Source organism: Quercus lobata, chromosome 7 (assembly GCF_001633185.2).
Source record: "Quercus lobata isolate SW786 chromosome 7, ValleyOak3.0 Primary Assembly, whole genome shotgun sequence".
NCBI classification, from domain to species: Eukaryota; Viridiplantae; Streptophyta; class Magnoliopsida; order Fagales; family Fagaceae; genus Quercus; species Quercus lobata.
In genome coordinates this window covers 38,095,336-38,108,529 of record NC_044910.1, presented here as the reverse complement: position 1 = coordinate 38,108,529, position 13,194 = coordinate 38,095,336, and the positions used below count along the sequence as shown (strand labels likewise).

The following is a 13,194-nucleotide window of genomic DNA, read 5'->3' as shown; positions in this document are numbered from 1 at the left end:
TTTTTAATAGTTGAGCAATAAAAAAAAAATTGTATGAAAGGAATGAAACAACATGGAAGGCTAATATCTTATTTTTATTAATATTTGAGATAGAGAACTTAGCGTGCGTTTGCATACAGAGTTTGCATACAGAGTTTTCTGCATTTTGCAATTTTTTAGTGGGTCCTATGGATACTATTCATGGACCACCAAGTACTGAAAAATGCAGCCATGGGTTTTGTTACAGAGTTTTACCTTTAAAAAATTATTTTACTGCAGTATTTTTAGAAATAAATTTTCAATTTTCAGCAAATAAGCAAATCCAAATGACCTTCAATTCATTTCGTTGGAGTAGATTTACCCCCTTTTTTTTTTGCCTTGTAAATTCAAGATTAAAGATGGGATGGGTAGATAATTGTAAAATATATTAAGATTTTAAAAATAAATTATCCTATAACTTCAACTAATTATCATTTTAATTTCAAGTATTTATCATTTCATATATTAAGATTTTAAAAATTGATTATCCTGTAATTAACTTCAAGTACTTATCATTTTAATTTCGAATATTTATCATTTCTTTAAATAAATTCTAGGCCGTGGTTACATAGTTTGAGAATTGAATTTAAAAATTAAAAAAAAAAAAAAAAAAAAAAAAAAAAAAAAAAAAAAAAAAAAACTTAGGATCAAAGGTATATATATATCGCGGAATAGTTTCCATCATTTCTAAGCTCTCAAGAGTATTTCCCTGGCAGCAGAACCCAGTGTGTGTGGCATCGAATGGCGGCGCTTAGAAGACTAGTTGGGCATAATCCCAATCTATCATACACTTCTCTCCTTCCTCCAACTCTTCTCATTTGTTCCAGAGGCATAGCTTCCAAACTTTTCGTTGGAGGTACTCTCTCTCTCTCTCTCTTCCCAACTTTTTGTTTCACTTTGCTTTACGACGTTGTACTATCTCGAAACGTTAAGTAGTTATTACCCACTATTATGTGTGAGTGTGACCGAAATCCAATCATATGTTTCGCTGTTTATCTACGCCATCATCTTGTTTTGGATTACTTGAAGTATGATCATAACCTGTTCGACGTAATAACTATATGAGTTTTTTGCGTTTCCTTCTTTCACCTTTTTCTACAAAATATACGCTCATTTAATTCATCAATAACCGAGTGAGGCTTCCAGAGAGCTGAATGGTCTTGTGGGTACTATTGAAATCCTTAAATACAACCATGTACATGGCTCTGACCTTAATTAAGAACTCATGCTAATTTTGATTACATTTACTTCAAAACCTTTATGGTTATCAATATTCATGTATGGTTCAGATTGTTTTTATTTCCAAATAAACTGGTGGAAGTGTGTCTGCTCAAGTCTTGTCTAAATAGTGTTTTATCTTTTTTGCTTAGCTACAAAATAACTAATCTTGAGATTGTTTTTGTATATGTGAATGCCTTTTTATCATCTGTAACCAACATAGAGATGTGATTCTCCTAGCTCATGTTTTTCTGATCAATATACTGTTGTGTTATACATGCTGTGTGTATTACTCACAGAATTCCAGATCCTAATTTTGATTACTAGATGGTTCTATCAGTTGAACCTTTTAAACTCCGTTTGATGGAGGCTTTTATAGGGTGTTTCGTCATTTTAAAGAACAGAAGCATCTCATTAGATAAATCAAAGGTGCTTCAGCCTCTTGCTAATTTTGAGAAGTAGCACAAGGATTGCTTTTCAAAGTAACTAAGCTTCTCATAATATTAAAAAAGAAGTGCATTGAATTGTACTAAAAAAGCACTAAAAAGGTTGTACCCAGTGCTGAAAGCTCTTGCTTTTGAAAGTTTTGGGAGGGGTGATTGGTGGGCAAGCTTACCCTCAATTTTTTTGGGAAATGCTGATTCCCAGACTTGAACCTGTGACCTATTGCTTTTGGTGAAAGGCACTTGCCATTGCATTGAGGCTTGACCTCTACTAAAAGAGCATTGGAATCTTTTATAAAATTGCTACTTATTTAAGTTTTGAATTTTAGTAGAATGTTTCCCTTGATACTTAGCGACATGCTTTGTCAAAAGTACAAAAATCATATAGAAACATTTTCTCTTTGTATTTGTATGTAAAATATATCAAGCAGTGGAGAGCTTCATGATCCCTAGATAGGCCATAGAGTTTTTCTGATTCTATTTTTTGGCTTCTTATCTAAATCATTTTTCCATATTATCTTTGCCAACAAAAAGTTTTGTTTAACTGTATATTAACTCACTTAGACTTTCCAAAAAAAAAAAAAAAAGGATAACATAGTTTTGCAGCTTTTATTGCCGTATATACTGTATAGGGCACTTGCTAAAGATTTTTGTTATGTTATGCACTTGCTAAAGATTTTTTTTCCCTCACAATGCTGTAGGATTGTCATTTTACACCAATGACAAAGGATTATCAGAAGCATTTTCTCAATATGGTCAAGTCGTTGAAGGTGACAATGGGCTTTCCATATGCAATAACATTAAGTTACCCTCTTCAAGCCAGTAGAATATTCAGTTAGTTGGAGCTTAACAATTTTTCTTTTTCCAGCTAAAGTTGTAATGGACAGAGTCTCAGACAGATCAAAAGGATTTGGATTTGTGACCTTTGCTTCAGAAGATGAAGCTCAGAAAGCCCTTACAGAGATGAACGGAAAGGTAAGCCCCTGTTTTCATCTCTGCATTTGATTCTTTTAAGCTTTGAAATTCAAAAATAACAAATAACTACTGGCAGGCATTAAATGGGCGTGTTGTTTTTGTGGACTATGCAAAACCCAAATCCGATTTTGGAGGTGGAATCCCAATAGCAAGAGGGCCTCCAGAGCCGAAAGACGACAGTCAAGTACTTATATGAAGATATAATTTGTGCAAAGGACAATGGCAGGAAAAGTTGGATTCCTATAAATTATGTCTTATCCAAATGTCTGTGTTAACTTTTTCTAGCTAATAATCTAATTTTGATCGCAAGGCATGTGTCTTCTACAAGTAGAAGCACCACACATCATCAGAAGCAACATCAGATAGTATTTTAGATCAAAATCCAACAAACTTTGAATACAAGTTTTAAGTGTGATCTGTGAGATAGAGTTCACTTGTCTTGAACATTTAATGAGTAAAGGTTGTAATATACTTTAATATTTTTGCAAACTGAGAGAGTTCATTTGTCTTGAACATATATGTATTTGAGCTTGAAACCAATCTGATCTGGAGCTTGAGAGTCTGACTCTCGATCTCAAGACTTGAAGCATGACAAGGAATCTGCGGTGGGAGCCTTGTACACAATATGTTAGGATCATACGCACTAAAATTATTTTGAATTTTGCCTTGATACAGTGTCATGGTCTTGAAGGTGCATAGCCATTGGAGGTGACAATTGATCTGATTTTTCATTTTTGCCTTGAAACAGCGTCATGGTCTTAAAGGTGCATTTCCATTGGAGGTGACAATTGGTCGATTATCTATTATATAGTTATTCAATGACCACATATTTTGTCACAACTTATTAAAGTGATCAACTATGAATGTTGAATCATCACTTTTACATGAACTTATCCCTCATAGTTGAACATATTAGAATTGTAGCAAAATTGTGTCATTAGAGATTAGACACTCTCTACTGTAAGAGAATTGCGTAACTTGGGTATGTGTTGTGCAGCTTGGTTCAAGAAGTCCAGATGGCTTGCAAAATGATTGCATGAAAGTCTAGGGTCCAAGAAGTTCACATGGTTACGAAATGAGTGCATGCAAGTCTACATGGCTTTGTAGAATGATTCCACGCAAGTCCATATATATGTGGAGAAGAAATAGAATTAACAATTTAACACATGTATATGCCATGCATTTTTTCGATTGAGAAGTTGACAAAAGTGGCTAAACACGTGAGTTTAAGACATTAAAATCAATAAGCGTTTGAGTCCACGTTGAAAAGGAAACAAATAACACTAGTGCAATCCTATTGTAGCTTTAGTACCACAAAACCATTCCACGAATTTTTGTCACAAGTCTAACCCATCATTTTTTTTTCACCATTTACACTCTGCCATGTCATAATTGTAGCAAAGAAGTTGTATAATAGTTTGTGATACTAGATTTTTTTTCATTTGTTATAGAATGTAGAGACTGAGTTTTTCATAATTTTTACCATAAAAAAGTATTAATTGAACGGAGAGATCCATTCTTAAAAATTTTAGGGGAATAAGTTAAAAGAATTCTCAACCCAACCCAACCTACTATGTGTGTAAAAATCAATCCAACATGTTGGATATAAAATATTTCATTTCTTGTAAAGGAAAAAAAAAAAGACATTCAACAATTATAAGTCCCTATTTTTTAATACATTTTTACAATTCACATAATATGCTTAAATCATATTCCAAATTTATAAATTAATCCAAACAAATTCTCAAAATACTATAATAAATCAAACAAAAAAAATTAAATAAATTTTTAGGGTGTGCACGCACTTGTGTATGTTTGAATAGGTTAGGTTTGATGGGTTGAAAACATATCATTCAGAACCCGACCCACAAAAAAACTACCTTGAACTGTTAGGACTGATCAGATTGGACGATTTTGTCAAGTTGGTGGGTTGGATACTTGGATGCATGACCCTTAATAGTGATAAAGTGCCTTTAAGTAATCAGCTATATTCTATAAATAAGAAAAGATGACATAATTATAAGAGTACTAGGTATTTTCATACTTAAACCCAATTAATTCAATTAAAAGATATTATTATTATTCCTCTAAAATGCGTGTAAATTGGGTGTTATTTTGAAAAATATGTATTATTATTATTATTATTTAATCAATGAGCTATTTTAGTTTTAGTTTTTTAAAGTTTTTTTTTTTTTTTTTTGGAGAAAGCTTTTAGTTTTAAAGTTGTTTGCCCTTAAATGTGTTTTATTACCTTTTCTAAGATTCACTAGATATCTTTGAATGCTTGGCAATATACAAGTGTTAAATTTGGCAATCATATCATGTGAAAGTCTAATAATTAGGGACTAGTTTTTTTTTTGAGAAAAAAATTAGGGACTAGTAATTTGGCAGGAAAAGCATCTTTGCCTAAATTACATGTTACTTTTATTAAAATATACCACCTATTACTTGTCATGCTAGGAATATTGTAATTTAATTAGCAGTTTTTATTTTCCACCTATTACTTGATGCTAAGGTGATTGTGGAGTTGCTCAATGGTGCTGAATGTCCTAACCGGAGTTACTCTCCTTTGTTAAATGATTGCAGGTCCCTCATAGCAAGACTAGTGCAGGTCCGGGTAGGGCATGTGTATAGAAAGGTGAATCAATGCGTTGACTTCTTGGCCAAAAGGGGTTCCATGATGGAAAATTTTGCTATTTTTGATTTTTCCCACTCTGCTGATCTAAATATTTTGATTAACTCTGATAAAAACGGGTTGTAGTATTATAGGCGTGTTGCCAATACTTTGGCCTTTGTGGTCAGTTTGTAATGGTTGTTGCTGTTTGATTAATATAATATCCATTTTGCTAACCAAAAAAAAAAAATCCCTTTCTTAATTCAATGTAATTATCGAATTATTTGAAATATGTGTGTGTGTGTGTGTGTGTGTGTGTGTGATGATACAGTGTAGTTACCACAAAGTAAAAAAAATAAAAAAAAATAAATAAAAAATAAATAAAAAACAAAAAAACTTCATTATCTTGTAAAGTGGTGTGGTGGGCCTTTTTATGTGTTGCGTTGGGCTGCTCCTGCCGCACTACAACTCAATGATTTTGGGATAAGAGAGTCGAGACTGACTTAATTGAAACTCACCTTAGGCCAGCTTGTGCGCAAGTTAGATTCCCTGGTAGGAATCTTGATGGAGTCATGGGTCCATGGCAGGAGATACTGTCATAAAAAGCGTTATGGCAAGAAAAACATAATACGGCAAGATAACTAAAATATTTTAACTAAAGCACTTGCTACTGATAGAGAGGATGCTTAAACAATTTCACAAAAAGAAAATACGATAAAGTAAGTATGACAAGAGTAAATTAATAACAAGAAAATAGCATTAGTCATTGAACAATCATGACAAAAGAAGGAAGAGAATTAATCTGCTAAACTTGGCTCCTAGGCAGATTTAAGTTCAAGAAGGGAACTAATCTCCAATGTGGGCAACCTCACAAGGGAATTCTACTATAGAAATTGCTCACTTAGGAGAATGGGCCTAGGTGGCTTAACCTTAGATTCTTAACTTGTTAGAGAGTGGGCTATTGAGAGGGAGAGAAGTGGATAGCCTACTGGTACATATTTTTCACTCCTATCACTCTTATTTCCTTACTCACTCTCAGTTTTTTTTGTTTGTCTCCTTTGTTTTTCTTAGTTTCTTCTATTTCTCTGTTTTCAGTGTTTTCTCTTATTCCTCCTTGTCGTTGTTTATTGTGCATGGCTAAGGCATTTTTATATTGCCTACCGTGATAAGATTTACCATTTGTATCCTTCAACTACTTTTGGCCTGTTATGGGTGTCCTTCCCGGACTGCCCACTGGTTTGCTGACTGCCCAACCACCACCACTACCTTGTATTGGCTGTGCCACGCTTTATTCCTAGACAAAAATATTTTTCTTTTGTTTTCTTGCTTCTCTTGGCATTCTCATCTAGATAAGGGCTGGGTTTCTCTTTTATTAACTCCTATAGTATGCACCTAGTGATTCCAGCTCATGTTTGCCTCTTTTGGGTGGAATGTCATCTCAGCAGGACATTTCCCCCAAATGAACTTAAGCGGAAACCATAGAATCAGCTCCTCCTTCTTCCCACTGCCAGACCACACCCTCTCTTACTTTTGACCCATGGCCCATCTCCCCTGTATTGGTTGGGTACAAATAGGTGGTGCCTGACCCTTGTGCGTGCTCCACTTCCATGTGAGTCCATTGCTTTTCTAGCGTTTATGTGTTTGCCATTGCCTGTAGTTTTGTCTGGTCTTGCTGCTTGTTCTGCTGTTTGTTTAACTCTTGTGGCGTGAATGAGTCATTGGGTCTTCATTCTTTGCATCTCGTTTCTTCTTTGGGCTGGGCTGGGCATTGCTTAGGCATGAGCTTTTTCTTCTTTAATTCAGCTCTCATCTCCTTTCACTTCTGGTTTGTGGGCTAGCTGGTACTCTTGCCATGTCATTGCATTGTTTTTGCCATGATATCGTTTAACCTTGTTTGTTGGACTTCCTCTGGGCTTGCCATGCCAGTTTCATGTGCTATTCCTTCCTTTAGTTTACATTGCCCAGTATTCCTGCTGGGTCAGTCCATATAACATCTTGGGCTTTCCCCACCCATTTTATTCCTTGGGCATCTTCAGCCCGTTTCATTCCTTGGGGCATTCTTGGCCCATTTCATTCTTCCTACTTCTTACATTCCCATAGGCTTTTACTAAATTTTTTGGGCTTCCCCAACCCAATTAACACATCCTTTACTTTTGGGTTTATTGACCTTCGAACCAATCCCATTTACTAATTCCCTTCTTTGGGCTCCTCTGGCTCGTTTTTGCTTTCTTTCTATTTCTTATGATACCCATGGGCTTAACCCTTTTATTCTTTGGGGCTTCCTTGGCCCGTTTGCTTGCTTTCGAACCACTTTGTTATTTTGTGGGCTTGTGGACCATTATTCCTGCTATTCGGGCTTTAATGGTTTTTATTTTGCTACTTTTTCTTTCTTCACCCATTTTTCATATTGTTGAACTTTTTCTGTCATTGGGCCATTTTACCAAAATGGGCATCAACAAGTGGTAATTACTAATTATTTTAATTATAAAAGGTCGACTACCCATGAAGAAGAGAGATAAACAATTATAAGTTAATATTCAACATGTCTATATCTTCTTTTCTTTCCCATTTTTTTTTTTTTTTTTTTAAGTTAGCATCTCTTTTAGTTGCTTTACATTTCAGCTCAAATTAACCTTTATTTTAGAATTCTTGCAATTTGCTTGACCTTTTTTGCAATTTACTTTTCTATTCTTAGGATCAATTTAATATAGATTACTTTCAATTTTTTTGTGTCTTTATCTTGTTTGAATTTCTTATTCTTTAGAATCTTTTTAACTGAGGCAATACCTAACCAAACCAAGTCATTCGAGGAACACAATTTGACTCCCTACAACTATTCTAAAAACAGGCTCGCGTGGCGTGATGTCGAATGCCATAAAAAATTTGAGTGTGTTTTCCTTATCACCAATTGATTTTGAGGTGGAATGGTATAGCTCACGGTCTGTCCAATGGTATTAGAGCCAAGTTCATAGGTTTGAGTCACAGGAGTGTCATTATGAGGGAGGGACTGTTGGGGGACCACAATTTGATTCCCTACAACCATACTAAAAATAGGTCCATGTGGTGTGATGTTGAATGCTATAAAAGATTTGAGTGTATCTTCTTTATCACTAATTGGTTTTGAGGTGAAATGACACAGCTCATGGTCCAAAACAGTCCATTCCCTTTAGTTATATATATATATATTTGGGTAGAACATAATGTCATGGGTTAGACCACTACAAGCAAAGTTCTCTCACGTGCCATTTCTCAACTCTTCCATTATTTGATTTAGCAAATCTATGCCAGAGACACGCTAGGCTAGTTTTTTTTTTTTTGAAGAGACACGCTAGGCTAGTTGCTTGCTTCTAGGCGCATCTCATAATTTTGTACCAAACTGTTTGTGCATATCATAACCTAAGGTTAATGTTAGAAATATTGCTTTGATTTATTAAAATATACAACAGTGTGTCTAGCTTATATAAGAGGCATAAATATGTGTGATACAACTAAAGTGGACCTAAAGTGCAAGTCTTTATAATACAAATTTTCTATACACTGTAATAGTTTTTTTTTTTTTTTTTTTGAGAATAAATGGCAGAATTTTATTCAAAGAAAGAATAAGTTTATACAAAGCAAGGCAGCATCAAATAACAACCATTGTAAGTCATGTAAAGCATGTGATTCGAGAGAGAGGACCTTGATTGTCCACACCAATAAGTTTTAATTTTTTAAGAGAAAAATAAGTTTGGTTCCACGTCCTGAATTTTCAACCACCTTTGGCCTTTTTTTTGTGTTTCATTAAAATCAGCGAGTCATACTCTAACACCTCTTGCGTCATGACAATTAAGTCAATATTCACACATTCACACTCAACTTAGAAATGACTCAATTTTAGGCCGATTAGGACAAATTAATAGAAAAAGCAAGTACGTACATTTCCTATATATAATGTCAAACCTGAATTTCCACCGCAATTATTCTGCTTGTAACCCACATTAAATACACTCTTGTCCAATCCACGAAAATTTTCTGCCTCCACTAATGAAATCCAATGTAGGTCTAGCTCCATACGATTGTACCACATTTTGTGTTTCATTTTATATTTTATCAATTACAATTTGTTATATATATATTTTTTATTTATTTTAAACTTTGGTTAATTTATAAGAAAATTTAAACAAATATATAATAAGTTGTAATTAATAAAACATAAAATATAATACAAAAAATGGTAGAAAAGATTTGTATTATTCAGGTCTTAGACATTAGAAGCTCTCCTCTTAACCTCATTATTTCAAAAATAATTTAAAAAAAATCATAAAACAGTGTCCAAGCCTCTTAAAACTCTTATTTTGTAAGGGATTTTTAGTATTAATTATAATTTACACGCATTGATTGCTTGATGTTAGAATCAAATATTTTAACATATATATTTCGGGACTAAATGGCATAGAAAATCAAGTCTACTTACGCTTTTGTAAATAATAAAAAGAGAGAAATATCTTATTAGTGTACAACATCACGTCTGACGTCTCCTTTTAATGTCTATATCTTACTGTCAAATTTATTTATTGCCAATATATCTATGACAGCTACCCTTTGTATATAAAACTTTCTAAACTGTTCTTCATTTCTTCTTCACAATTAATGTAATTTTTATAGGCAGAACCAATCTAATGGTTGACAAAACCACAGAATAGCATACTCTATCTTTGAGATATTCCTAGGAGAACCAAACAATAATAGGCCTATTGTTTGGTTTAGTAAAAAACGAAAGGAAGAAGGAGAGAGGTTGAATTTTTCATCTTGAGTCCATCTTTAATAAAATATGAGAGAAAACATCTTAAATACATTATTTGATAACCTTATTATTCTAATTTATAACAAAAAAAACTTTTAATACAAAATGTAATAAAAATTTAATACAAAATGCTTTATTTTCTCTCCACTTTTTTCTCACTCTCTTACCAAACATTTATAATGGAAATACTATACTCTTCTTTCCCTTATTTTTTTATCTATCCTCTTTAAGTTTTCTCTTCTCTCACTGTTTTATCATCTCTACCAAACAACTTCATAATGTGACCAAAAACTTCTTCACGACATTCCCAATCCATGCCAAATTGCATATTTCCAAATTAAACCCGCAATACTAAAATTCATACCAAACCATTATATCCTAAAAAATCTCTCCAAATATTTTGATTCTAAATTCTTAAATTCAAATACAGCCTAGAATTAAAAATAAAAGAATATTGCTAAATTACGAAAGATATACTAAACTCATATAGAGGTAATTTTAAGGTAATTGTACAAAGGATGAAAAGAAATGAAGTCATAATTTTTTTTCTTCTTGTTTCTTTATAATTATACCAATGAACTTGGAGAAAAAAAAAAAAAAATATATATATATATATATATATATATATAAAACAACCTTACTCTCTTTTTTTTACCTGGGATATAAATATATAATAAAACCTTAATTTTTTTTTTATCTGCACAAAACAAATAACCAAAAAGTGGCAAATCCCAAGACCCCAAAAGCCACGCACAACATATCCAATCTTCGTTCTGTTCTTAGCTTCATCTCTTTCCTCTCCTTCTTCCTCTCCAAAAACTCCTGGTATCTTTTCCTTCCTTCCTCTTCCCTCCTCTTTATTCCCTTTTTACCCTCCATTGCCCTCTGCAAAATTACCAAACTTTCCTTCCCATTCAAGTGAATCCCATCCATGTCCTCCGCCTGCAAACTCATCTCCTTAATCAGCACCCCCCTTCCCTGGGACCCACCGCACGTGATCACTACCCCACACTGCACGAACTCCGAGGACGATCCTCTGTGGTGGTCGCCGGCTAAGATTGTCGCGAACCGCACGTGCACTTCTCCACTCAACCAATGACGTTGTACCGAAACTGGCTTCTGACTCGACACGTTCATCGCCCGCCGTCCGACCGGGTCGATCAAGATCCAGCTCAGCTCCAAATGCTCCTCAAGATCGCGACACGTGTCGTCGTCATCGTCCAGCAACCTTATCGGTGTGGGGACCACGTCTTTGGGGTCCAAAAGGTCCAACCGAAACGGCGAGCATTTAAACCAACCTGTAACTGTCTCGGTCTCGATCACTTTGCTGAATACGAGGTTGCCCTTGTAGTAAACATCGACGGCTGAGATTAGTTCGGACGTACGGTTGTGATGGCTCTGGGGAGAGTTGTTTGGGAGGTCCAAATTTGTGAGGAGTGGGAAGGAGTCGGAGAAGAAAGAGCGGGGACCGTTTGGGAACGTGGATATGACGTGGCGTATACGTGGCGTTTCGGTGGATGGCCACGTGGAGTTGCAAATGTTTGTCCAAAGTGGCTCTTGAGATGATAGTGTATTGAGCTGAGAACAAGTGCAAGCTGCGGAGGCTAAGGTGGGCCCATCAAGGCGTGTTAGGATATGTGTTTGAAGAATATCTGAGTGGACGGCGGAGATTGAGGTGGCGCTACCTTCATTGACGGTGGTGATTGTGGTGGTGGTAGGTGGTGGTGTGGATAAGGAAGCCATGTGTATATATGGTACTAGTGTTTGAAGTTCTACACTTTTTGGTTTTATGAATTCATGAGGTTTATATAGGAACGTTTGGAATGAGTTTGGGCTTGAATTTTTCATTAATTACGAGATTGCCCTTCATTTTCAATTTCTATAGTACTCATGAGTTGACTCCAGGCTGCTGTAGCTGATCATGGTTGATTCCCTTGTTAACACGGTTTGACTTTCAAACAAAGTTTCCGTTCAGTTTGTGAGATAATTTTTTTTTTCTTTTTATTTTTAATGAAAAATATAAATTAATGTCTTAAGAATATTTATTTAAGAAACATTTTAAATTTTTTTTTTATAGAAATTATATATATTTATAAAAATAATATAAAAACTTTCTTAAATAACTCGTTAACAAACAAATGTTCTAAGAGTATGTATTAACCACACTTATTTTTAAATGTAACATTTCAAATTTTCAATTCTTGGAGCATGTGTATAAAACTTGTGTTTAGTGGTTTAGGGTTTTATTTTATTTTTATATATTTAGATTTTTAAAATCTAGTTCTTTCTAAATATAACTACTCATTTCATCCCACTTTGTTTGTCTTCTATTCCATTTTGGAATATCCCAAAATATTGTCCTATTTCTAAAAATAAAAGTCATTAATTTACTAATGTTCCTATTATACTCCTATTAATTTACTAATTTAATTTTTTGATAAATTTATTTAAGGGTAGTTTTGGAAACTTATACATTTTTAAAAGATAGACAAAACAATAAATGATGTTCCCTTAAAAAATTTGACTTTTCAAACAGGACAAACAAAGTGAGACGGAAGGAGTATATTTTTATCAAATCGCAATAAATAAACGAATAAACTTATATAATAGAGAACTAATTAAGCCAAATGCAGACTCTTATATTACAGGCTACAGCACCAGAAGGCTATTTATTATTAACTTATATACTATACAAGTTCTAATGTGTCCGGGACTGTCCTGGTTTAGAAGGTGTTTTTTTTAATCTTCTTTTTGCGTGTCCACACTTTTGGTAAAAGATGTGATGAGTGATGAACATAACAACTAACCCAAAATGACACTTGCACTTGTCTAATATGTATTTAATGAAGTTTCCCGTTTCAGCGGGGAAAAACTTATTACAGCACCAATCTTAGTTTTTTTTATTATTTTATTTTTAGAACAATCTTAGATTTTCTTGTAATGATTCAATGTTTTACTTTATTAATTTATTACATTCATTTATAATGTAACACTAGTTGATATTATTTATTACGTTCATTTATATCGTAATTAACCCTACTTTCTTTGATAGGGCAAAAGTTAAGGACCACAATGATTAATAATCCATAACATTAATTTGTTTTTTTGCTCATCATGTGTGTACTTAATTAAATATAAGGACA

The 13,194-nt window shown here is 33.8% G+C and overlaps 2 protein-coding genes across 2 annotated transcripts; one reads left to right on the top strand and one right to left on the bottom strand.

The window, feature by feature from the left end:
* Positions 1 to 691: 691 nt before the first annotated feature.
* Positions 692 to 3,313, top strand: LOC115953430 (small RNA-binding protein 11, chloroplastic). Its single transcript, XM_031071069.1, has 4 exons — positions 692 to 874; positions 2,381 to 2,449; positions 2,548 to 2,654; positions 2,731 to 3,313. Exons 1-4 carry the CDS (start codon positions 760 to 762, stop codon positions 2,848 to 2,850), a joined length of 411 nt encoding a protein of 136 aa, XP_030926929.1. The 5' UTR covers positions 692 to 759; the 3' UTR covers positions 2,851 to 3,313.
* Positions 3,314 to 10,736: 7,423 nt separating this feature from the next.
* Positions 10,737 to 11,939, bottom strand: LOC115953433 (probable F-box protein At2g36090). The gene has a single exon (XM_031071072.1). The coding sequence runs from the start codon at positions 11,897 to 11,899 to the stop codon at positions 10,745 to 10,747; it is 1,155 nt and encodes a 384-aa protein (XP_030926932.1). The 5' UTR covers positions 11,900 to 11,939; the 3' UTR covers positions 10,737 to 10,744.
* Positions 11,940 to 13,194: the final 1,255 nt, after the last annotated feature.

Coding starts and splice junctions, on each gene's coding strand:
- LOC115953433 (XM_031071072.1), bottom strand. CDS start 11,899: ATGAAAAATTCAAGCCCAAACTCATTCCAAACGTTCCTATATAAACCT.
- LOC115953430 (XM_031071069.1), top strand. CDS start 760: ATGGCGGCGCTTAGAAGACTAGTTGGGCATAATCCCAATCTATCATAC. Junction 875..2,380: donor TTCCAAACTTTTCGTTGGAG/GTACTCTCTCTC, acceptor ACAATGCTGTAG/GATTGTCATTTTACACCAAT. Junction 2,655..2,730: donor TTACAGAGATGAACGGAAAG/GTAAGCCCCTGT, acceptor AACTACTGGCAG/GCATTAAATGGGCGTGTTGT.